This window comes from Dermacentor variabilis, chromosome 4, assembly GCF_050947875.1.
Source record: "Dermacentor variabilis isolate Ectoservices chromosome 4, ASM5094787v1, whole genome shotgun sequence".
NCBI classification, from domain to species: domain Eukaryota; kingdom Metazoa; phylum Arthropoda; class Arachnida; order Ixodida; family Ixodidae; genus Dermacentor; species Dermacentor variabilis.
The window spans coordinates 3933057-3957484 of record NC_134571.1 but is presented as its reverse complement, the minus strand read 5'-3'; the positions used below and the strand labels follow the sequence as shown (position 1 = coordinate 3957484).

The 24428-nt window shown below is 45.3% G+C and overlaps 1 protein-coding gene across 1 annotated transcript in view; it reads left to right on the top strand.

The window, feature by feature from the left end:
- Positions 1-24428, top strand: part of LOC142578586 (transient-receptor-potential-like protein) — a 241302-nt gene that overhangs the window by 185991 nt on the left and 30883 nt on the right. Inside the window, exons 11-12 of the mRNA XM_075687976.1 lie at positions 18257-18412; positions 18866-18919. Coding sequence (XP_075544091.1) covers positions 18257-18412; positions 18866-18919 — 210 coding nt within the window. The remainder of the gene's footprint in view (positions 1-18256; positions 18413-18865; positions 18920-24428) is intronic.

The following is a 24428-nucleotide window of genomic DNA, read 5'->3' as shown; positions in this document are numbered from 1 at the left end:
GAAATGCGAGCGTAGACTAATCCTGGCGGGAGATTTCAATTGTGTCTGTACGGAACGTGACAAAACCAGTGGGAAACACAATGATGCAAGTAATGCTGTTTTGAAAGACTTGATCGCAGAATTTAATCTAGAAGACGTAGGTGAATGTCTTAGCGGTGGAAAAGCGGTCACCTTTACCCACTTTCAGGGTGCGAGCCATGCTAGACTTGACAGAGTGTACGTGTCGGCTGAACTTATTCAGTCGTGTCGAGATTATCGAGTCACACCTGTTGCATTTAGTGATCATTTTTGGTTTCTTGCCGTGTTGGAAAGGAAAAAACAAATAGCAAAGAAATTTCCTGGGATCTTTGGAAATTTAATGCCAACTTGCTGAAAGATGAGTTTTGTGAGCAGTTTCTCAAGGCTATAGATAAAACAAAAAACTCAAAACTTAGATAGTTGGGGACATAAATGGGAAGTTTGTAAGCAAACAATTAAATTGAAAGCACTTGAAAGGGCCAGTGTCTTAAGTCACGCGAAAAAAGAACTCGAGTCCCGTCTTAGATTGAATCTGAAGCAATTATTGGAAGCTGAAAGTATACAACCCGGTTATTTCTTAGAGGACATAAAAAGCATAAAGCAAAAACTTGAGCTGATGGACCAAGAGCGATACAATGGAGCATTGATTCTAGCCAGAGCTGAAAAATGGAGCACAGGAGAAATGCCGACAAAACGTGCCTTGGGAGTCGAAAAGAAATATGCTTCCCAAAATGCAATAACAGAAATAGAACATTATGGGTTACTGCCTACCAACAAAGAAACAATAGCAAGTTATTTTTTGGAATATTACAAAGTATTGTTTTCTCGTAGCCAAGTTGACACTGATAGATTTAAAAAAGACTTCATGTCATTGATGCCAACATTAGATGATGAAACTAAGGAAGTATTAGAAGTGCCCATAACAGTAGAGGAAGTTAAGAATGCGATTGACCATTTAAATAATGGCAAATCACCGGGACCGGATGGCTTAAGCGCTGCATTGTACAAGGCGTTTAAGGGTGTTATCGCACCCGTTTTGACTGAAGTATACAACGAGGCTTACGCGAACAAACATCTACCGCCGTCCTTTTTGTCCGCACACACGGTCCTAATACCAAAAACTGAAGACCCAATTAAATTACGTAACGTCACATCGTATAGGCGGATTAGCCTGACAAATATAGACTATAAAATATTAATGAAAGTATTGGCTAACAGGTTGCAGACCGTAATGAAAGATTTAGTCGGTCCACATCAAACGTGCGGAATAAAAGGAAGGACAATTATGACAAATATACACATAGCACGATCAATCCTTGAATGCTGTGACGCAATGCAACTAAGTGTCGCTATGCTGCAGGTTGACCTTGAGAAGGCATTCGACCGCGTGCCGCACGATCTGCTTCTATGTATGCTTGAATATGTGAATGTAGGCAATGTGGTCAGCGAAGGTGTGCGGATGGCTTACGCCAGATGTACGACGAGATTGATAATAAACAAATCAGTAGGTGAATACATACCAGTACAGCGCTCGGTCAGACAAGGGTGCCCATTATCACCGCTTCTTTTTTGCATATATATTGAGCCCTTTTGTCTAAGCGTAATCAGAAACAACGCGATACGTGGATTTCAGTTACATCAAGCCGAGGTAAGCCTTCTTGCTTACGCTGATGACATTGCAGTTTTCTGTGCTGATCATGAAAGTATAATGCATACCGTCAATGCTGTTAAAAGTTTCTGTCAAGCAAGTGGTAGTGCAGTAAACTGGGACAAGTGCGTTGGGTTCTGGCATGGGGAATGGGACGTCGCACCAAGGATGTTTTTGAACATTAAATGGCAAGAAACACCGACAAAATACTTAGGAGTACCCCTACAGTACTACTCTGATAATGAGCCTTATTGGAAAAAACAAACAGAGGTGTTACGTGAAAATGCACAAAAGTGGAAAGGATGGGATAAGTCGATTTTCGCACGGGCCACGACGTGCAACCTATTTCTTGTAAGCAAGCTATGGTATGTAATGCAAGCATTGCATGGCAGCAGGTTAAATGTACAAAAAATGCACAGAGTGTTCGCGGTCTTTATCTGGAGCTCTCTATGGGAAAAAACGAGCCGAACAAATCTGTTTAAAAGAGGGAGTGATGGTGGGCTTGGTCTAGTGCATCTGTATGTGAGACAACTCGTCAGTCGATTTGTTTTTCTCAGAGATGTAGATCATACCTTTCTCAGAACCATGATTCAACTGAGGCTGGGTAAAGTGCTACCAGAGTTTGTTGTGTCTTCGGTGTGTCAGCAAGGACCAGTACGAGGATATCTAAAAGAAGTGGTGTCATCTTTCCGCTTCTTATCGGTGCGTTTTTCTTTGCAATATTTTACAGATGTGTCACGCAAAAAACTGTACAAGGACCTTGTGGATGTGTTATTTCCTGTGCCATTGTACCGTGAATTATACTGTGCAGGCAAAGGAAAAGATGTTTTGAAACGCGTTAAAAAAATGCTAGTTGCGCCAGGGGTTAAAACCTTTTTTTTAAGCTGCACACAGGAACCTTACCTGTTAAAACATGGTTAGAAGAAAAGGGTTTATTTGTTCCGTGGGGTACTCATTGTTTGTTATGCAAAAAACCAGAGACAATTGAGCATGTGTTTTTAGATTGCTGGGGTGGAGTGTTCTTCTGGGACATCTTACAGAGAACCTTGAAAAAAGAGTTGCCATTAAGTCCGCATGGAATCCGTTATCTCACGGTCGAAAACGACGATGGTGTGCCTTTCGATCTGGTTATGCTCCTGGGCCTGCACAGTATATGGCGAACTCGGACTGCTGTACACAATGCGGATATTGACGCTAGACCGGTTCGCGAATATTTTTGCGAATCGGTGTCCCATTTTGTCGAAGTGCAGAAGGTGCAGTCGTATATACCAGAGTGGGTTCCAAGATTAGACATGTTGTTGCAGATGCCGAAATACTGATGGCTTGTAGTCAGCAAACAGCTGACGGTTCTCGGTACTATTATCTTGTTAATCTGTTCTTCTGATCTCGTAAACTCTGTGAAAACCGAGGCAATAAAGAAAAAAAAAATCTCGTGGCTCAGTGGTAACGTCTCCGTCTCACACTCCGGAGACCCTGGTTCGATTCCCACACAGCCCATCTTGCAAGTTGTTTTTTATTCATGAAGTGCCTGCTGGGATTTATCGCTCACGGCCAATGACGCCGACGCCGACGACACCGGCTTTTCTGCGACACGAGCTCCTTAACGCTGTCGCGTTAAAAGGGCGAGCAAACCGCTGGACACAGGCTCTGACGCGCACCGACGCTGGCTTCTCGGCGGCGGTGTGCTGGACTATTTTGTCCGCAATCATTCAAGTCCGGCCTAAACAAGCAGACTGTAAACTGAGCTTGAGAGAATAATTTAGTGACCTATATGCTCTTTTATGTATAAAAAATACGTCTCACTAGTGCATGTGCGCCTGATTCAACAGTTTCTTTTTACCTTTCAAGTTACAATAGTGCACAAAATATTGACATCAGCGCTCGCATGCCAGCGGCCTGCAAGATCGCTTTGCAAACACCTGAACGACCATGTCATATGATATCAAATGCTGTTGTACGATTTCATTTTTGGTAGCTCATTTCACAGCCAACTATGTAAGAATTAGGCGTGCAAAGTTTCGTCGAAAAGTCTGTATTAGAAATACTGTCACGTAGTAGTGATGCTGAAAAATGATGCAGAGTTAAAACTGGAGCTTACAAATTGAACTCTTCATTAGTCGAGCTTGTGTCCACAGAAAGCAACACTCAATGGCAATGATAGCGGCGAGCAAAGTCGGCGATCGTCGAAAATCTCATCTCCGGGTTAAGCGCGTCCGCTTTCACATATCAGTCATCGAAAGTTCCACCGTATTGCGCCGGAGCTCACACGCCATCCAGAAGATAGGGGTGCTATAACATAAAACTATTCCAATATGTTTTTATTCCAATGTCCTGACGTCGAATTTGCGTAACCGTCGACGCAAACATCGGGCTCTCACCTGCAGGGTTGTCTGAACAAACCAATGAAACGCTCTCCTCGTTCATAGGAGGTCACTTTTGTTTGCTTGAAAAACGAATAACATTGCCTACACTGAGCGGCTTGTCTTATCTAATTGGCTCACAAGAGGTGAGGAGCGCGGTCAAGTGCAGAGGGATTCGATGGAGCCAAGCCAATGCACTGAATACAGATAAGCGCATGAAGACGGTGGTGCCGACGTCTGCGATTGGTCCGTTTTCTCTTACTTAGCTTGCGGTGGCTCGTCGACAATCGCGGCGGCTTGCAACGGAAGCTTAAGAATGACGCTAAAACGGATACTCAGCAAAGAAGAGTTGGCAGAACGAGGTCGTGAAAGTGCCGAAAGTGTTCGAAAACGTTACATGGACACGGCAGGTGCGAGTAGCCAGTGTATCAGCGATCGGCGGCAGCCACCTTTTATTCCTTTCGGAACGGGGCAGCCTGCGGCTATTCAGGAGAAATTTCAATTTTCTTCGGCATATTAATGCATCTTTAACGCGTACACGTCACTTTGACGCCGTAATTTTTGCGGTTTTGTGACGTCGCGTCACAGGCAGGTGAAGTAGGCGCAGCCCGAAAGCTTTTGACCAATAGCCGAGGGCTAATTGTGAAAAGGCATTGAACGAGAAATAACTATGTTTCTTTTGTTCGGTCAAATTATGCATAATCAGTGTGTACACGTCCTGTCAGATGGGGAGCTATCGCGGTTGTTCGTGACGACGCGTAACGGACAGGTCAAGTGCGGGTGGTCCAAAAAAGCGTTTGACCAATCGCGGAGAGCTGATTGCAGAATTGGAATAGAAAAGCTTGGAATAGTTTTACGTTCTAGCGCCCTAGTACACAATTCATGTCGCGTATGCTATGAGTTTAAACAGGTTTCGTGGGCAACAGACAATCGACAGCACCATCGATAACATCCGCGAAACTTCCCATAGGCGCAGGCGCGTCCTGCGCCAAGCGATAATGTTTAACATGTGTTAGGCAGTGAAATACGGTCTCCGAATACAGATAAAGAAATATGCGTGTCAATATAATTATGCGGGTCGTTGCACGAAAGAAATGTGAAAAAGTGGGTTCTGTGAAAATCGGGCAAAAAAAAGTTGAAACACCTTAAGCGCTCACGAAAAAACATCTAGAATAGCTCAAATTTATGTAATTCGTGGTTTGTCTGCTTCCGATTCTTGATTCTGTCAAATCTTGCCCATGGAGCACCGAATTTATTATTCAAGGTTGTTTTGAAGCATTAACACCGCATTGGGAGGCCTTCACATTGAGTGTATTGCTAGAAAAATTTGCACTGTGTAAAAGCCATGTTCTATTGTAACTTTTTTCAACATGTCAAGTCTGTTTTTCTCGACATTAATGGAATGGCATACCGTGAGATAATACAAGTTTGAGAATGGGAGGGCAATAATAGGTGTAATACGTTGCCCCTTGCCAAGTCGTGCTATTGAAGCACTCATTCGAATGTATGGGGGCAGCTCATTTGCAGAAAATACGGTTGTATATATATATATATATATATATATATATATATATATATATATATATACAACCGTATTTTATATATATATATATAAGCAGGTTATTTTCACAATTAAGTATTGAGGTGCGAGTTGAGGGATATTTGAGAAGCCTTAGTTATAGTTGCCAGAATGTTAAAAGTGCTACTTGACGACAGACATCAATTTATTCTCAACGCGTTCAATCAAGTCACAATTTGATTTGCGCGTTGCACCACAATCTGCCGAGGCATACTCTAGTAGTGGTCGGCACACAGTATAATACAACTTTAGAAACAGAACAGGTGAGTGGATATCATGCATTATATGACATACACTTCCAAGAGCCTGAAGGGCACGAAGTGTGATTATCTCTGTTGAGAGATGCTTAGCGTTCTCTAGAAATACACACCAAGATCTTTCACTTCACCGACCCTGCGCAGTGGAGGGATCCCCAAGGGTGTATGACACTTGCGCATGGTGTGTTTTCCGCATGTAACTTAATGCCATAGTATTGGAAGCGTTTAAGAGTACATTATAGTTTCTGCACCAGTTTGAGTGATAAAATTGCTTTTGGAATTCAATACAGTGGGGAATGCTGTTGACAGCCTCAAATAGTTTAAAATCGTCGACGCACAATGCCATGCTGTTCATATATAAAAGAGTTTTAGCACTAACAGAAAGCAAGGAATGCAATAGCAATTGAAACGCTTTTAACGTGCTGCAGAGAATAGATATAGGCCGGCAGTTGGTAAGTACGCGTCTTGCACCCAATTTGTGCACGGGCAATATCCGTGCTACGTTCCGAGTGCTAATAAACGTACCACACCTTAGCGAACTATTGAAGATGCTTGTGAGAACAGGGAACAAGTATGCTTCCGTAGGTCTTAACGCTTTCAGACGCCACTTTATCCCGCTGATTGAAAACTTGCTTTCACCACATCTGTTTCATCTTCAGAATCATAAAAAGTGTACAGCTACAGAAAAAGATCAGAATTTGCAGTTGCTTATTGAGTTTGTCAAGTTTACAGAATTTCAACTCCATGAGAAGACTCGCTACAGGAACATCAAATATGAGAACATAAATTATTTAGTGTTTTGAAAAGCTTGAAAAGCACTTATCCAGCAACTTCAAAAATATGCCTGGTACATGAAATTGTGGAAAAACAATGAAAGAATTGAACCCACTACATACAACATACATACTGCCACAGAGTAAAAACACTGAACTGCCTACCCTCCCGCTCATACTGCTAAAACATTCTCCACGTTATTCAAATTTGCAGCATAGTTCCAATAGTGAGTGTTTCAAGATTTATATAACGCATTTTAAATATCATTAGTTTCATGAGTGCTTTTGCCGTTGATGCACAATCTTGCTGTGCACAATTGTGCAGACAGCGTCTGAAAGGGAGTGCTGCGGAAGAAACAAGGTCTTCATTGACTGATAGCGTACACATCGTGTCAGATTTAGAAGGGAGGTTGCCTGAAGCATATTTTACGCCATATGCAGGACAGAAACGTTCTGGAAGGTCATCAGCAGTGTTCGAGACAACATCACCATTTTCATAAAGAAGACATCCATCTTCGGCGCTTTCTTCAGAAGAGGGAGAGCGCACGAAGCTCCAGAAATATATTGAATTAGGTGTCACGGTGGCTTCAACACATTCAATGCGGCCGTAGTGATGATAATAATAATAATAAAAATAATAATAATAATAATAATAATAATAATAATAATAATAATAATAATAATAATAATAATAATAATAATAATAATAATAATAATAATGTAAAGAGGATTATTGGGCGAGTCCAAGAAACAGGCGGTAGCGCGGAACAGTACGCAGGGAGAACAAGATGGTGGTGTTGGAGCGCCGATCTCGTGTCTTCTGCTCTTGATGATGATCGCTGAGCCCGCGATGTCATTCTCTTCATTTCTGCATTATAACTTCCCCCGTCAAGAAAGCTGGAGCGATCTGCTTGAGGCGGTCTACGTGAACAACATCACGTCCACGTCGACGACGGTCGTCCTGCGGCGTAAGAGGTTCAGTGAAGTAGCTTACGGGGGAGGTACGCTCGACGACGCGGTACTGACCATGATAATTTGTGAGTAGTTTGCATGAGAAGCCACAAGCGCAGGGCGGTACATGCAGCCACACAAGTGCCCCAGCAGCGAATGTTGCGGCAGGAGAGTGGTTGTCATTGTGGGCATTTTTCTGGCATTGTTGGTCGGCCGTAGTAAAGCGCTTGGCTAGTTGTCGGCTATCTTTTGCGTAACGGGCGGCTTCCGACACGTGCGTGCACTCTGAGGCATCTGTTGCGTAGGCAGCAACGTGTCGATACTGTGCGTCGGCTGGCGACCGCAAGGAAGGAAGAAGTGGAAAAACCCGGTTGTGACTTGCGTAGCGGTGTTAAACGAGGTATGTCGCAAATGGAAGAACCAGGTCCCAGTTTGAGTCATCAGTTACAACATGCGTCGCATGCATGTCGCCCAGTGTCCGCTTAAACCGCTCAATCACACCGTTCCTCTGAGGGTGGTAGGCAATAAACGTCCGATGTACAATATTGCACTGATGGAGAAGTGCTTGAATTATATCGGAGAGAAATACGCGGCCACGGCCACTCGGCGTTCGCGAGGGGGGCCGTGTCGAAGCACAAAACGCTTGAGGATGACAAGGACGACGTCATGTGCTGTCGCCGTGGGAAGAGCAGTGGTTTCGGCGTATCGCGTACGGCGCTCGACAGCAATGATAGCCCATCGGTTTCCGGCCGTGGTCAAAGGCAAAGGTTCATAAAGGTCAATTCCAAAACGGTCGAATGGGCGGTCTGGGCACAGAAGGGGCTGCAATGAACCTGCGGTAGGATGCGGTTTTTTTTTTTTTTTTTTGTCGCTGACACTCGTGGCAGCCGCGAATGATCTTGCGGACAAAGCGAAACATTCCGCGCCAGTAGTACCTTTCTGAAAGCGTTCATAGGTCTTGAAGACACCGCCGTGAGCACACTGCGGGTCGGAGTGAAAAGACGCACAGATTGTACAGCGCAGCGTTCGGGGAATAACTAGGAGCCACTTCCTCGCATCCGGCAAGCAGTTGCGCCGGTACAAGAGGCCATCGCGAATGCTGAAGTGCGAAGCTTGGCGTCGCAATTATCGAGTGGCCGAAAGGGTGGGTGCCTCGGATAAAACGTCAAGAAGCTGCTGTGCAGAGGAAACGGTGGCGACGTCAAGATCGGACAATGGGCGATCGTTAGTGGATATGGACGCAGTTTCGGTGGATAGTGGTAACCGCGACAGTGTATCAGCATCGGCATGCTTGCGTCCGGAACGATATATAACGCAGATGTCAAACTCTTGAAGTCGAAGATCTCAGCGGGAAAAGCGACCTGACGGATCTTTCATCGAAGACAACCAACATAATACATGGTGGTCCGTAACTACATGAAACGTGCGGCCATATAAGTATGGGCGGAACTTGACAAGCGCCCAGACTATTACCAAGCATTCTTTCTCGCTGACGCTATAGTTTGGCTCAGCCTTGGTGAGCGTTCTGCCGGCGTATGCGACGAGATACTATGCGAACCCAGGCTTTGGTTGTGCGAGAACAGCACCCAGGCCGACACCGCTGACGCCGATGTGAACCTCAGCTGTGGTCATAGGATTGTAGTGGCGCAATATAGGTGGTGACGTCAGGAGACCGCGAAGCCTGCAGAAGGCTTCATCACATTGGTGTCAAATGGTGTCTTTCCTCGGCAAATGCAGATTGCAAGAGTAGCAGTTGTTTATAAGAAAGGTGACAAGAATGACTTTGCAAACTATAAGCCTTTGTCAATACTACCTGCTTTCTCGAAAGGGCTTGCGAAAGTAATTTTGACCCAGATGAATAACTTTTGTAGTAAGCATAATATACTGACACCGTCACAATTTGGTTTTCGGAAACACCGGTCCACCGAAGTCGCTCTATTAGAACAAAAAGAATACATTCTCAAATCTCTTGATGACAGTAATTTAGCATTAGGAGTATATGTAGATTTCTCGAAGGCTTTTGACCACCTGAACCACAAGTTACTTTTAAAAAAGCTTCAACTATATGGCTTTAGAGGAACGTCATTGGTGCTTTTGAGCAGCTATCTCGGAAGTCGACAACAGTATGTTGAAGTAAACGGTCACCGATCCAATGTTAAAACTCTCTCTTCCGGCGTACCGCAAGGCAGCATTATGGGCCTGTTTCTTTTTAATAGATACGTGAATGACATAACACAGATAGACAGAGAAATAAAAATGGTCATATATGCTGATGACACCAGCTTATTCTTTTCAGCCTCGTCTGCTTCGAACGTGGTCATGAAAGCAAATACAGCACTTAGGCAGCTTGAGAAGTGGACAAAATATAACGCTCTAAAAATTAACACTTCCAAAACAAAAGCCATTATTTACCGTCCAAAAAACAAGGATGTTCATATTAACGATGATATCACTCTTAATAATTTTAAAATAGAGATAGTAAATCCCTTTAAAGTACTAGGTGTACTTTTCAATGAGAAAATGACGTGGGATGACCACACAAATTACGTAGCATCTAAACTGTCACGTGTCATCGGATCGATTTACACTCATAAGGATATCCTCCCTATAAAAGTGAAATTGCTACTTCACAATTCATTGTTCTGTTCGCATCTAAATTATTGTCATTTGGTCTGGGGGCAAACATCCTTCGCGAATCTACGAAAATTACACGTTCAGCAGAAAAGAATGCTCAGAATAATATACAATGTAGCATATGACCACCCATCTAAACCGCTCTTTATGAAAGACAACACAATGCCGATTCATGATCTGTACGCATACCGCCTAATCACTAAATACATTACCGAGGTCAAAAATAACGTCTCGTTCACTGCACAACTGGCATCACTGCAGAAAAGAAATTTCGCGTACGCAACCAGAAACACCGATATTTGGCACATACATTCATTCAGAACAGGTTACGGATAACATATGCTCAGAAACACTCTTCCACATCTCTTAAACTTGTGCCAACATTACAATTTAAATCTCCAACGCACCCGGTCAAAAGATTTGCGTCATTTTGTTTCACTTATAAGTGAAAGGCCGCCACTTTCTGTTTGAAATGTACGACATGATATTATGCACATCGCTTTGTTTTTTTTTGGAATTGTACATTTTTGTAAAAATTTTCATTAGTGATATTCCTTTTTGTCTGTACTCATATGCTTGTACTGTTTGCCTTTTTTTTCTGAACATCATGTATTGTATCGGGGAGGCGAGAGCCCGTCAAGCTGGATATCTAGCTTTTTCTCTCCCCCTCCCACATCCTTGGGATGGAAAATAAAGGTATTATTATTATTATTATTATTATTATTATTATTATTATTATTATTATTATTATTATTATTATTATTATTATTATTATTATTATTATTGTTATTATTATTCATAAGGCCATGACGAGAGATTGTAGGCGCTGCTTAAAAGTTCCGTCAAAGGCGGAATTACAGAGGCAATGTTGCGCAGAAACCGGCGAAAGTAGGAGCAAATACCCTATGAAGCTTCATAACTGCTTGAGAGTCGTCGGTTTGGGGAAGTCGGTCACGGCACATAGTTTAGCCGGGTCCGGAAGTACACCGTTCTTTGATAACAAGTGACTGAGAATTGTAAGTTTTCGCTCAGTGAAGCGGCACTTCATGAGATTAAGTTGGAGCTGAGCGGTCTTCAGACAAAGAAGGGCAGCGGATTGGGCGAGTTCGTGTTGCATGGTAACAATGAAATTCAAACAGCGCTAAACGAACGGGACCAGAATGAGGAGGAGACAAACACGGCGCTGAACTTACTACTGATTTATTTGAAGTAAGAAATCAACATTTATACATACAAAACTGGGCACGCATGCGCACGGTCATACATCGATGATCAGATACAAGCTCCGGACAGCCAACATTCGCACGCGCTGTACCTGCCTTGCAATCTACCCTTTATGCAGCAATGCCATTTCTTTAGCTGACAAGATTAAAGATGTTTTGCTAACGCAACTATTAGATTTTCTGATGATATGAAATGCTTCAGCGACTTCTCTGGTAGTCTTGTCACTATGAAAAAATAACAATTTTGTATCGTCAAAGAAAGGTACGCATTTACAAATACTGCAATCCTTTGCCAGGTTAGTGTTAGCACATGGTTGAGGCGTTCGAGATGGGTTGCGAAATCTGGCGTAAAGACAACAATGTCTTTGAGGCAGCAGAGACCTAGCTATGTGCCACTTCAAACCCCGCAGAACCAAGTGCATCATGCGCTTGAAGGTGGCAGGCGCATTGCAGAGGCCGAACGACGTGACATTGAATACATATAGACCGTCAGGCGTGGCGTAGTCTGTCTTTGAACGGTCGGCCTCTGCTAAAGCCCGGAACGCAAATACGCCAATACCCGGAACGCAAATCTAACAACGAAAAAAACTCGGCACCTTAGAGGCGATCAAGGGCATCGTGAATTCTGTGTAAAGGGTACACGTCTTTTCGAGTGACGTTGCTTAGGCGCCGGTAATTCACGCAGAAGCAAATCGATCCACCTTTTTTTAACGAGAACCACAAGGGATGCCCACAGACTTTGTGAACGGCAAATAACGTCGCCTTTAAGCATATCGTCAAGCTGGTCGGTAATAACTTGACGTTCCGCGGTGGAGACACGGTATGGGCGTTGTCGCACTGGTGAATTGGAGCCGGTGTCGATGTAGTGACCAATCGTAGAAGCTCGGCCAAGGGCACGTTGGGCAACATCGAAAGAGTCGCGGAACTGGTAGAGCTGCTGGAGAAGAGCAGAGCGTTCAAATGGCGACAATCCGTCCGCGATCGGTCGAATAGGTTGGCAGCTGGTACATCAGAAGGATTTAGAGCACTGACGACGTCGAGGTCGCGTCGAGCTGAATCTTGCTGCACGGAAAAAAATTTGCCCGATATCGATGGGTTGCATGCATCTAAGGGATTCACCTTTAAGCAGTTTGATAGGATACGGAAGAGGATTTGTGAAGCAGAGAGCGCTTGTTCCAATCGAAACAGAGATGGTCGGGTAAGGAAGAAGAAATCGCTTCCGACTTAAAAGGAGGCGTGATGGCTCAAAGAATGCAGCTTCATCGCATATGCTGTTGCAGAACACGGGGAGCAAAACAGCTGCTGTTGGCGGAACTTCTTTGTCTTCTGTTACGACTAGTTTGTGTGTGGCTTGATGAGTGGGGTTGTAGGACTGGTCACGCGACGGGAAGAACTCAAGTTCAGATCTGGCACGGTAAATAACGGCGTGATTATACGATAGAAAGTCCGAGCCAAGTATGATGTCGAGCGAGCAGGATGAATGGACGATACACTCAACAACGTAGTGCTCTTTGGCGATAAGTCGAGCAGAGCAGGCAGCTTTAGGCCGAACAGGGTCTCCATTCGCTGTACGTGAGGGCATCATCTCAAGAGGCGTGGTAACCTTTCGAAGCTTGCGGCAAAGTGTGTCATCTATAACAGAAACAGCAGCACCGCTATCGACAAGAGCATATGCACGGGTGCCTTCTACAAGAACTTCGACAATATTCAACGGCAAAGTTCGAGGGTTTCAGCATTTTGACAGCGCAGTTCTTGCCTCATGAACTGTGGGAGCTAGTTTCCCTCATTTTCAGGGGGTGGTCGACGACGCATGGGCGACAAGGAGCGGCGAAGGGGTGAAGGTGAGCGACGAGACGTGGGTTGCGGATAGTCACGCGAAGACATGCGTGTCTGGGGCTCCGGACTTTCTGGCGTCATCGCAGCTATCGCAAAATGCCGGACCTGTTGCTTCCGACAGCACAACCGCTGCTTCTGCTTACCGCTATAACGAACTTTCGCGAGGGGAGCACATCACCGGTGTAAATGGCACTGCCAGCGCCTACGTGGTTGCCCTGTCGCCTTCCAAGCGGGAGCGCGCCTACGGCTGTTTGTGCGCGGAACGTAGGAGAGCAGTGCAATCCCAACGCCCAACAGGCATGTCACTTGGCGCTTTGTATTTCCTCGGGCATCATCAGTAATGTGAAATACATTAATACTTATTTTTATGTATAGAAAGACAGAAACTTTATTCGGACGTTTTGCAAACCATTCTGCAATTTGCTAAATGGAATTTTTCCTAGTTTCGTTACTTCAGAAGTTGGTTTACTAATCCTGACTAAAAACCTAGTTAAGCAAAAATACAAGAAATAGCGTGACACATTACGTACAAAAGTGAGCAACAAGGACTTGGTCGCGTCGGCATATTTTTAAACTCTAGCAAAATTTAGCTGAAACACCCTCTATACAGTGAATTTTGCTTAGATACGGAGATTTATTGGATACTTATACGTATATTTAAATATCTTGTTGCGAGGTTTTGTGGATGCATGCAGTGAACTTTGTTTCCAGAGACACCTTTTGGTTTTTATCAAGCTTTATCTTCGCATTTATGTATGCCATTGTACTTCGAACCTCTAACGTATTTTTTGCAGAACTGCTGCTTTTTATATGTGATCTCTGTTGCGACTACGATTTCGGTGCAATTACAATACACGACCGCTGACAGCTGCTCCTGCGCAGTGCATTGGAACGAAGGACAGCGTCACAGAGAATTTTCCCTGGCAGTTGCATATGCACAAAAACATAAACAAGGTTCTGGAATGACAAAGTTTCATTAAAATATTTGTCCTCAACTTGTGCATTTCACGGCCTTTACATTTATCCTATCAGCGGCATGAACTGCTTTGCTGGTCTCGGACTGATGTAGTTCTAAAGTTCGTGTGATATTTTCTTTATTACTAAAGAGACAAAAAACATGGAAGCATTGATATCAGTTATTTCTAGCGCAATTTTTAGGCCACAAGAATATATACTTTTATAAAAATACACATATTTTCCTTGTCTTGACAGTGCGTAGCGTCCAAGAATTCGTTTGCAGCATCTTTGGCAATGGAAATGCAGTTATTATTCATGTATTTGATCCCTCGACAAATTCTGTGAGGAGGCGGTGTTTTATTTGGCCTTGAACCATCCTCCACAATAGACACTGTTTTACCATACCGCGAGTACGCCTCCAACTTGAGCAAAGTTTCTGAAGCTGCACCGCATACTGAAGGCTGCCGTTAGCTGGCCTGCTGATTCCCGTCCGACACTCAAGGCCTACAGAAAGATCGCTGCGACAGCGGTCGGCCTGTGCAGAGCTTCGCCGTTCGCTCACCGGTCTGGCTTCGACTGGCCTCATTCCAAAGTTTACTGCCAAGTATGGCGGCCGCGCCATCGAGTGCCGCTGTCCCATCAACCGATGTCACGGTCAAGCGGACAAGCGCAGGCTTGGTCGTTAGACGGTACACGTCAGCGGCCAAAAGCCGTATGGCAATCCTTTCATTCTCTCATCGCCTTGATTAGTTAGGATGGTTGCTGTTGCCTCCAAACAGAACTCGCGTCCACAGGGGGATAGACCACACTGCGTTGATTGAAAAGAGCATCTAACCAAATGCTGACAGGGGTGAAGGCAAACATTCAAAACGAACCATTACGCAACTAAGCGCTTATGTCAATTACTAGAAGGCTTATACATAAATTTAGGATTAAAAAAAGACGGTGTGCGACAGTTCGCACCCTAGCAGCGAAGCTTTTCTGACGCTTCAGTGAACTTGTGTATATCGGCAATCATTTACCCATGGCTTGTGCCTAATTGACACACCAAATGCCAAAATATTTGGTGGAGTAAGCACTAATCCCAGTTTACTAGTTAGAAATACGAGGAATATTCTGCGGAGTGAGCAGAAGCGTCGGCAAGAAATAAAGAAATGGTCCGTAGTTTCCGGTTCATCGCAAAATAGCAAAGGTTAGTGATGGATAAACCAGATCTATGAAGGTAAAAATTTATGCGGGAAACTCTACAACGGGAGCTTGATAAGGTAACCTCGCATTGCCGTGAAAGCCATTTGCTCGTGTTCTGCCAGAAATTTAGATGTCAAATCACCTGCGGGAAGTAGGGATAGTTCATAACTGTTTAGAAATAAAAGGCGTCTAAATCTAGCCGCTGTTAATGAAACGAAATCAGGTAGGGATATTGAGACCGGACCGCTTAGTGACAACGCTTTGAGCGAGTCCGTTCATTCATTTAAAGGGATACGGACACAAAATCTGAACATTTTACGATAATACAGAAAATGGGTCCTCAGTGTGCGAGTACACCGAAAACAAGTAGTCACTTCGCTCATTTTTCAGCGGATGGCTTTATTTTTGGCGTTTTTGTGAGCGCGCGCAACGCCGCCCGGCCCAAGCGAGTTGGAAGGCGTGACGTCACGGCACCCTCAACGGATAGCCAGCCGGCCGGCCGCGGTCATTCGAGACGCGCCGCCACCGCTATCGCGAGCATGGATTCAGGTTCTGGTGCCTCTACCAGCTATGAGTACACGTCTGTAGATGAGGACCGTTCCAACTTAGCAAGAAATATAACCGCTTACGGTTACGAGCCTTCCACGTCAAGCGGCGAAGAGCAGGCGGCCTTGAACGTGCCGGTCAGGCAGTCCGGGCCAGCAACATGGTAATTTTTTTTTCTATTAAGCTTGAAGTGCAGCGGCAGCAGTTCGTAAAGTTATGTTACGTAGGATGCAAAATGCCTAGTTTCGTGACCCGCGTTGAGGCAGAAAGGCAGCTATTACGGCTGAATCGTAGGTAGCGTAGCTCATCGCTTTGTGCTTACCTACGCTGTCGGCTTTCGACCGCTGCACACTTCGTTTTTATGCGACGAGGCACGGCATTTGCAGAATTTTCCAGCCATTTCATAGCCCTGTGTTTACGACTACTATCACATTCACGCCATTAGAAGCCATTTACTGGTTGAACTCGCTGAGATGGGCGGCTGCGCTAGGGACCCGTCGACCAGATCACTTAATAGCTACATCGATTCTGTGGCCATAGAGAAAGGAAAGCCTTTGGCTGTGACATTTACTAGGGAAATGCTGCGCGAACAACCAAGTCATGAAACGCGACGCATGATCATGCAGAGACCTATGAAAATGCGTAATTTTTTGCTTGAGCTTGAAAAGCAACGTGTGAAAAGGCAATGTAGGTAAATGTGCTGCGCCTTTTAGGTTAGTACACATGCATGCTGTTGTCTGGCGTTCATTCACTGGCTGTGTTTTGTATATTTGATCAATTAAAAGAGCGCTCGTATGCTGTCGCTCAATATTAGACGCAGCGAAAGTGTATACAACATGACTATTTTGTTTTGTGACAAAAACATGCATCCGCAGGGTGAACAATTTCTGTCACAACCCGAGAATATCTGTTTTTGCACAGCCAATGAAAGGGTAATTTCCCTTCTTTCAACAAACGCTCCTGCGGTCACCGCTACGGCTACATGCATACAGAAAGAGAGAGGGTCTGTTGCCAGAACAACAAAAGGTGGCGAAGACCGCTGAGAGTTACGGATGCATCACTAAGCACCCGCTCTTTGAATCGTATTGCCTCAACAGGAGCCTTTTGAGCGGTATGCCAAGGCTTTTGAGCACAGCCGGGCTGGTCGCATAATGATCGTTGATGAAGTGGTCCGCGCAAATGACGCCATTTTTTAGAAGTCTCCATGCTGGGTGTGGTGGCTGACAGGCACGTATGCAAAGTTTACGCATCTTCTCGTCTCTGGGAAACGTGCGCGACGGCGTGTCACGACCGATAATGCTGTTATAATAGCCATGGGCGCAGTAATATTTGGGCATTTTCTTCCGCCGCGTGCGTCAATACCGATCGACGACCGTGCGAGCACGCGTGTAAGACGCACCACCTGCATGGAGCGCTGACGGGGATAATGTTTCAGACGGACCACGTGCGAACATAGCCGATGGCGATAAACAAACCCTGGAAGGGACCGACACTCCGGAAAGACTGCGCCGGCTGTAGCTGACCTTGGCCGCGCGCGCGGGGGTGTCATGACGTCAAATTTCAGCTTCTCCCGGCGGCCGCTTGGAGGCAAGGCGCAACAGAAAATCGCAAAATAAAGGTGTTTCTCGTTCTTTTTTTCTAAGCAGCTTGTTGTATTCGTCATTTTCAACAGTTCAACTTTTGTTCTGACGCAAAAAACCACCCACCAACTTTTGTGTCCGTATCCCTTTAAGAGATTCAACTTTGACCGAGTAGAACTTTTTTTTTGGGCTAGTTGGTGCATGTTACTGAAGTATTAAAGCGCCAAACAGACGACACAAGAAGAGACACGGAAGAGCGCTCGTCCGTGTCTCTTCGTGTGTCGTCTGTTTGGCGCTTTAGTACTTCAGTAAGTTGACCGAGTACCTAGAGAAAATGGACTTAAGACACAGGGCAAGAGTCGGAAATACACTCAGGAGGTGTGACCCATTATTATAAAAGCTGTTGCCTCTTACAGCTGTGTTTTACTTATCATCCTCTTCGTCCTTCGTTTGACGGTTTCTTCATCCGTAAGCGCGCTTCCTCTTGCACAATACAGCAGCGGCGCACCGACGAGCAGCGGCGGAGGTTACGAGCTGGGACCAAATAAATTTGCTCGAAAGTGCCACTGCTCGTATGTCCGCGCCTGCGGCCTTGTATTTATTTGCTCTTTTGCAAAATTAGAATGTCAGTCCGCGCTTGTTCTGTGTACTGGTTCCAGTATTTCTAAAAGTAACCGTTAACCAATTGTTTGGTGTGCCTCTGCAGGAACGCGCAGACACTGAATGGAAGTTTGGCCGCGCCAAATTGATTCTCAAGTACTTCCAGCCAGGTCAGACACTGCCACCCCCCTTCAACTTGTTAGAGTTCATTCGCCATATCACCAAGCGAATCGGCTGCAAGAGGCCCAAAAGGAAGGACAAGGTAAAACACAAAGCTAGGGATTGTCCACGCTGTCCGACTAGGTACACCGGCGTTTCGATTTAAATCTTTCACATCGACGGGGATATATCCTGGTTTCTACTTTTATCTTCTGCCGTTATCTGTCCCTTTTTCTTTGATGCAGCAAAACGATGCGGCTGTGAGAAATACGTTTCAAACGTTTGCCACAATTTGAGTTTGCTGTCTACATGGCGTCTCTTCACTCAACCAAATCATTGAGCCAATCGATACTGAGTCCCGAAACTATGTTCGCGGCATCAATGCAGTACGTAGGTACAATGTTGAGTTAGGAATGTATGCTCAGAAATTGTGCACTCATTCGTAAAGCAAAAGAGAAGTGTTCTGTCAGAGGCAGAGTTGCGGGCCGTTTTCTCAGATACCAACGGCGTCGTTGTTACGGTGCCCTCTCGAAATGACTTTTTTTTCTTTTTGCAGATTTATTTGGAAGAGAATGGTCTGCCTACGAAGAAAGAAGAGCTGACATATCAGGTTTGTGCGGACAAACATTACCTTGCAAACCCTTTCTTTAGATGGCTTCTTTCGTTGACTGGATCTAACTGTAGAGCTTAACCAAACAGCGATGAAATGCGAAAAAAAAATGAAATATTTTACGCATTTATTCTGTGACAATTTCCTATTGTACGAAACGCTAACCATATGTTCATTTATTATATTTACGGACCTAAACTAAGATAAATACTCTCTTCTTCATTAAATTTGCTACTTGACGTTGTTGCTGTTTGCAGAATAACTATAGCCTCTACCAATTGCCCAGGCGGCGATGTTTTGTTTAGACCAACAAATAAGTGAATATTGAGACGCATGACCAATCGCAACTATAAGCAGCCGTCATGGCTCTCACTGATGTAGCAGAAACGATCGCACGTAGCCGTAGTTCTTATTTTTTTAACGTCGGCGTAACCACTGCAAGTTTTAAGCAGTTCTAGTAGTTCTTTTTCTCTAGTTGCGCTCCTTGCGCCTGCTTGCAGAGGTCATTCCGCGACTGACGTCATATAGGGAACCCTGGTGTCTGAAGACGAGAAACCTGACTTTTCGGATGCGTACATGCCATTCTGAGGGTCGACTCCGGGCAGAGCATAGCGATGTTCCGCTTGTATATTTTGGCGTAGCTGGAATCATATGACAGCACCTTGATGCGTGGTATTACGATATACATGTTTCCAAAAGATGGTTAAAATCTTATCGCAGCACATCACAGAGCCTTGTTGCCGATTAAAAATAAGGAGATTATGAAGATATATAGCTAAAGAAGTCTGCAGATCCAACGTGCCCTGTTGGAATCGGCGAAGCTTACGAAGCAGTGTTCACTCGCACTTTGCAAACTGCCTCAAGGGTGTCGAGGAGCTTTGCAATGCACCTTTGGACGCAACCAGCAAGAGCCAAGCTGGCTTTCTCTGCCCGGTACACGACCTCCCCGTCGAGGCGGGGATACGGCCGTACTCGCCCTCGCCAGACGATGCAACGCATGCGCAACGCGACCCGGATGCGCCGATTTCCCGCACGCGCCGGCTGGCATACCCCCTTTAACTTCCACTACTGCAAGCGAAGGAGTGTGAACCGTCGCTCCTAGATGGCGCTGCCGTGCCGCAGTTGGTGGCGCTTGTCGGCGCAACCCACCGCCCCGTTCCAAAGGGGACGCTCATAACATCCATCCATATCCATCCATCCTTCCATGGCACCACCATGCTGCAGGCTCTCAGAGTTCTCAACCTGGAGAGTGGCCACTGCTTCGGAGGTGTAGCCACAACTAAAGCTTGCCTAGAACTCTGGTAGAGAACCATAAAACAGTCGCGAACGGTGACTCGTGTTGTATAGCTGTTGACTATGAATTTCGACTGTTTTATTTTATTGTGATAGCAATTATATGGACACTACAGGCGCATTTCAGCCGTCGTCGCGAGGCTCCGTATAAAGTCCAAGGGCGATAAAATCGTCGCCGGGTGCCTTGTTCGAGCGAGGGCTAGCCGGCGATCGCGGCTCAGTCTGGCCCACGGAACGGCGGGAGGAAGCGCGCGCAAGGCTTCGGGGGGAGGCTAGGCAAGGGAGGGGCGGGCTCTACTCCGGGCCGCTGTATCTTGAAAACCATCTGCGACGGGTAGAATCTGCGCTGCGCTGCGTTTTCGCGACTTAGTTTGCGCTGATACCGTGCGGCTGCACGAAGGTCAATTCGCTCGCTGCTGCTGCTGCATTTCTTCACTGCAGCGTTTCCGTAATATCATCCTGGGCCCGACACATGCCAGGACTATTAGTAAAGAACAGCGTTATTTTCAGGTACATCTGGTCATCGTCTTCTTCAGTCAGAGAGCTCATGGATGTACGCACAGGGCCGATGCGCATATGCACAGTTCAACAGTGAGCGTGATACGGCACTTCCTTCTTCCGAAATCTGTCCAGGGGTCTTCTTTCCGGATTTGATTGTCTGGGTAGGCTCGGGTCTTCCCGAGTACTTGCAGCTTGATCTGTACTCGATGCTATGTCGGTTTGCTCGCAGACCTCATTTGTCGATAGTTGATAACGTTGCGAACCTCCGCCGCTATTCTCCATTTCAGTCTCCCTTTGATGTGTTAACTATGGCAACTTCCTGCCAAACTTCCCGAAGTCGCACTTAGCCCACATGTCGTCGCTGTTCTCCGCCTTCTGTATCGACGGTGATCAAGTGTCCACCACTGGCGTCACTCACTGTGCCAGGCAGGCACGTAACCAAGATTTCTTTTTTTTACGGGGGATGTGCAACCCAAGGTAACTTTTCTATGCAAATCAGGGGGGCGGGTTCCTTTACTAGTAGAGATATGAATAAAGTCCGCTATTCGCCATAAAGACGCGTAAATCCGTAAAAGACAAATGACATAAGGTTTATCTCACAGGTAGGCCCTGCTAGATGCACTTGTCCTTTACTTGGCAAACAAGGAACCACATCAAATGGACTCGCGCAGGAAGAACACTGCCAAGAACATGTAATCAAGCGAAAGTGTAAAATAAAGATTTATATAGTAGAATACAACTTAAAAAAAACAGCAGTTAGCAACCAAGGCACACGGTCCGCGCGGGATGTTGTTACTTTGACAGCCAGTCACAGAAGCAAACATAATCATCGTCATGCAGCCTTTACCAAATGGCGTCGGGATTGATACCTGCGGAGAGTCCGCTGTTCTTGAAGAGTCTTTTCATCGGCGGAAGCAATCAGATATGCAACAGATACGGACAAAGTGTATGAATTCTGCGCATTTCACTCTTTCAAAGTCTGTGGTACAGTTCATTTAACTGCTTAGCCCGTTTTCCTCATGAAACTTCACTGCCAACTGAAGTCAAAATTGAACATAAATAGATTTATTATAAACCATTTTGTTTCAGTTCAATAAATAATTAGACTTTCGCCATTTCACTACGATAGCCGAAAGAAAACGCATAAAATTACGCGCTAATAATTATATTTTTGTAGTTATCGCCTTATTTGGGTAACAAGAAAAGTTTGAACTACGAATTGCAGCCTCGCGGAGGAACAGTGGCTGGCGGTCATGAGGGCGTGGGCAGGTCTTCACTGCAGACTTAAATTGTATTTGACTATAGTAATTGGAAGAAAACAGAGAAATATGTTTTGCAGAACAATCAGTTCTTTTGTATCCCTCGTTTACTGCTCTAACAAGTACCAAAACCGACTCGTATTGTTATTTGGGAAGCTGCGTAACGATGCGTGGCCACCAGTACCGTATTACTGCGTAGAGCGCAGGACGCTGCGGTTCTAGACGTACTGCGCCCACCGCGAAGGGTTAGAAAACGTCCACATAAGCACACCAGAGAAGTGGCTACGTCAGGCGGTTCGACTGATAATTGTAGTAGCGTCATTAATAACACACGGATTTTATCTCCAATTTCGGCGGCGTTTTCTCTACCTGCTTTTTAATTAAGGAGATGCTGATCCATAAATATTTTCATAAACAACGGTTAAATTTGTTAATTTTCGCTTTTCCTTTCTGTTTGGCTGTTGCCATGGCTCTCTCCCTTAATAGATCACTTAATTTCTCAACACCTTGCGACTCTTGTTTCCAATTGCCAATTTTGCACGAAAAGTGCTGTACAATTAGGCAAAAACCAGACGAGATCACAGGTGGCATTTATGTTGCTTATGGGCTCAAGGTTTATTGCAGGGTTCGATGATGGACGCTGTTTCGCATTATTTTATTTTCCACCTTATCTAACCCATATCGCGGGTATATGGTTCCGGGGATCTGCCAGCGTCGCGGGGAGCCGTCACTCAAAGAAATAACGAAGCAAAAGGAAAAGTTAAACGAAACTGGCGTTTTCTCCTGGTGCAACTCGTTCCACGTGCATACAGAGCAGCTGAATAAGAACCGAATCCCTTTCCTGGTCTCTGGGTCAGTCTAAATAAACAAGGTTGAACTAACGAAGAAATAGCGATGCGCCCGACCGTTGAAAAGATGATGAAAACTGAACACATCTCGAGTTAATCGCGCGGGCACTGAACCTATGAGAAAACTGGCCTTTACACCCCAAGAGGTGCCGATAACTACCGCCATCCGAAAGTACTCAAAAAGGCAGCAAAATGTTGACCAAAACTGAACGTTTCGCGAGTTGGTGTGGTTCCATTTTAACGAAAAAGTGCTGGAAAAAGACTTAGGCGAGAAAAGAGAAACGCCCGTGTTTGTCGTTTCTCTCTCCTCGTCTGCGTCTTTTCCGCGCACTTTTTCGTTAAGATGAAAGTGTTGACCGCTGAATAGCTGTCTAGTCTCAATATTGATTTGACGGTCCTTTAGGAATGTGTGAATAGTGGTGGCGTGGGCGGGGACGGGGGGGGGGCGGGGGTACGCCGCTTGATACCGCGGCGTACTGGCGCGGTTCAATCACTGAACTCTCTACAATTATCGTCAAAGATTTCACATTCATGGTACTATGGGGAAATTGTTCTCCAAACGTTATCTGATCAGCTAGTTATGAAATTGGGTAATGACTCACCAAAGTTACCTTGCTTATGTGAAGTGAACTGCATATTTAATTGGAGATGGTAATTCCGTAACGCCGCTGCGTATTCGGCGTTCGCGGATTGAGCAGCGTACAATGAATCGCTTCCGTACCGGTTGGGGTGGTCGGAGCTGCCATTTTCTCTGGGAGGAGCTCAAACTCAGGGGCTTGTTCAAGGATCCTTCTGCTGGTGCGGTGTACAGGCGAAACCACCGGTAGGGGGCTGGAGCTCTTGCTACTCGGAGATATTTGGTGCATAGATTAGATTACCCCGCACCTCCACCAGTTTGTCACCTGCTAAGGCAGGAGCAAGCAACAGTACAAGCAGCCAGACACGAAAAATGCCAGACACGAAGGGCTGGCGCGGGATGATGATGATGATGATGATGATGATGATGATGATGATGATGATGGCCTCAAGTTATGGCTCATACCCACACTGGGGGATTGGCCAAGAATTGCGTGCTGAAACGTTCACCTATTCTTTTGCAGTGCTACTTATTCGATGAGAAAAAAAATATAATGAAAGAGAGATAAGAAGACATAAAAAATACAAGACAAAAGTTTAAAAAGTTATTCGTTTTGTTGACTGTATGTAACTTCAAACGGCATCAAATACGTCCCTGTGGCTGACCCCTATAACTGACGCACCGAAAGATAGTATGATTTCTGGTGATAACATTAACCCTAATTTTGCGAACGGAAGTTCTAGATGTCTTTTTCTTAACAATTTGTATCGTCGACATACCAAAAAATAATGATCTAGAGATTCTGTTTCTTGGCAGTATGGACACAGAGGCGATAGCGTCAGACCACTCCTGTGTAAATATAGGTTTAATGGAGGGACACGGCAGCGTAATCTCGTGATCGCTACTTCTGATTGTCTTGATGGACACCGCTGGATTTTCCACGGAAATCTGAGGTGCTGATCTCTTTTGACTTCGTCGTCTTCTTCACCGTTTTTGCTGGGCACGCAATCCTGACCGTTTGCTGGCTCAAA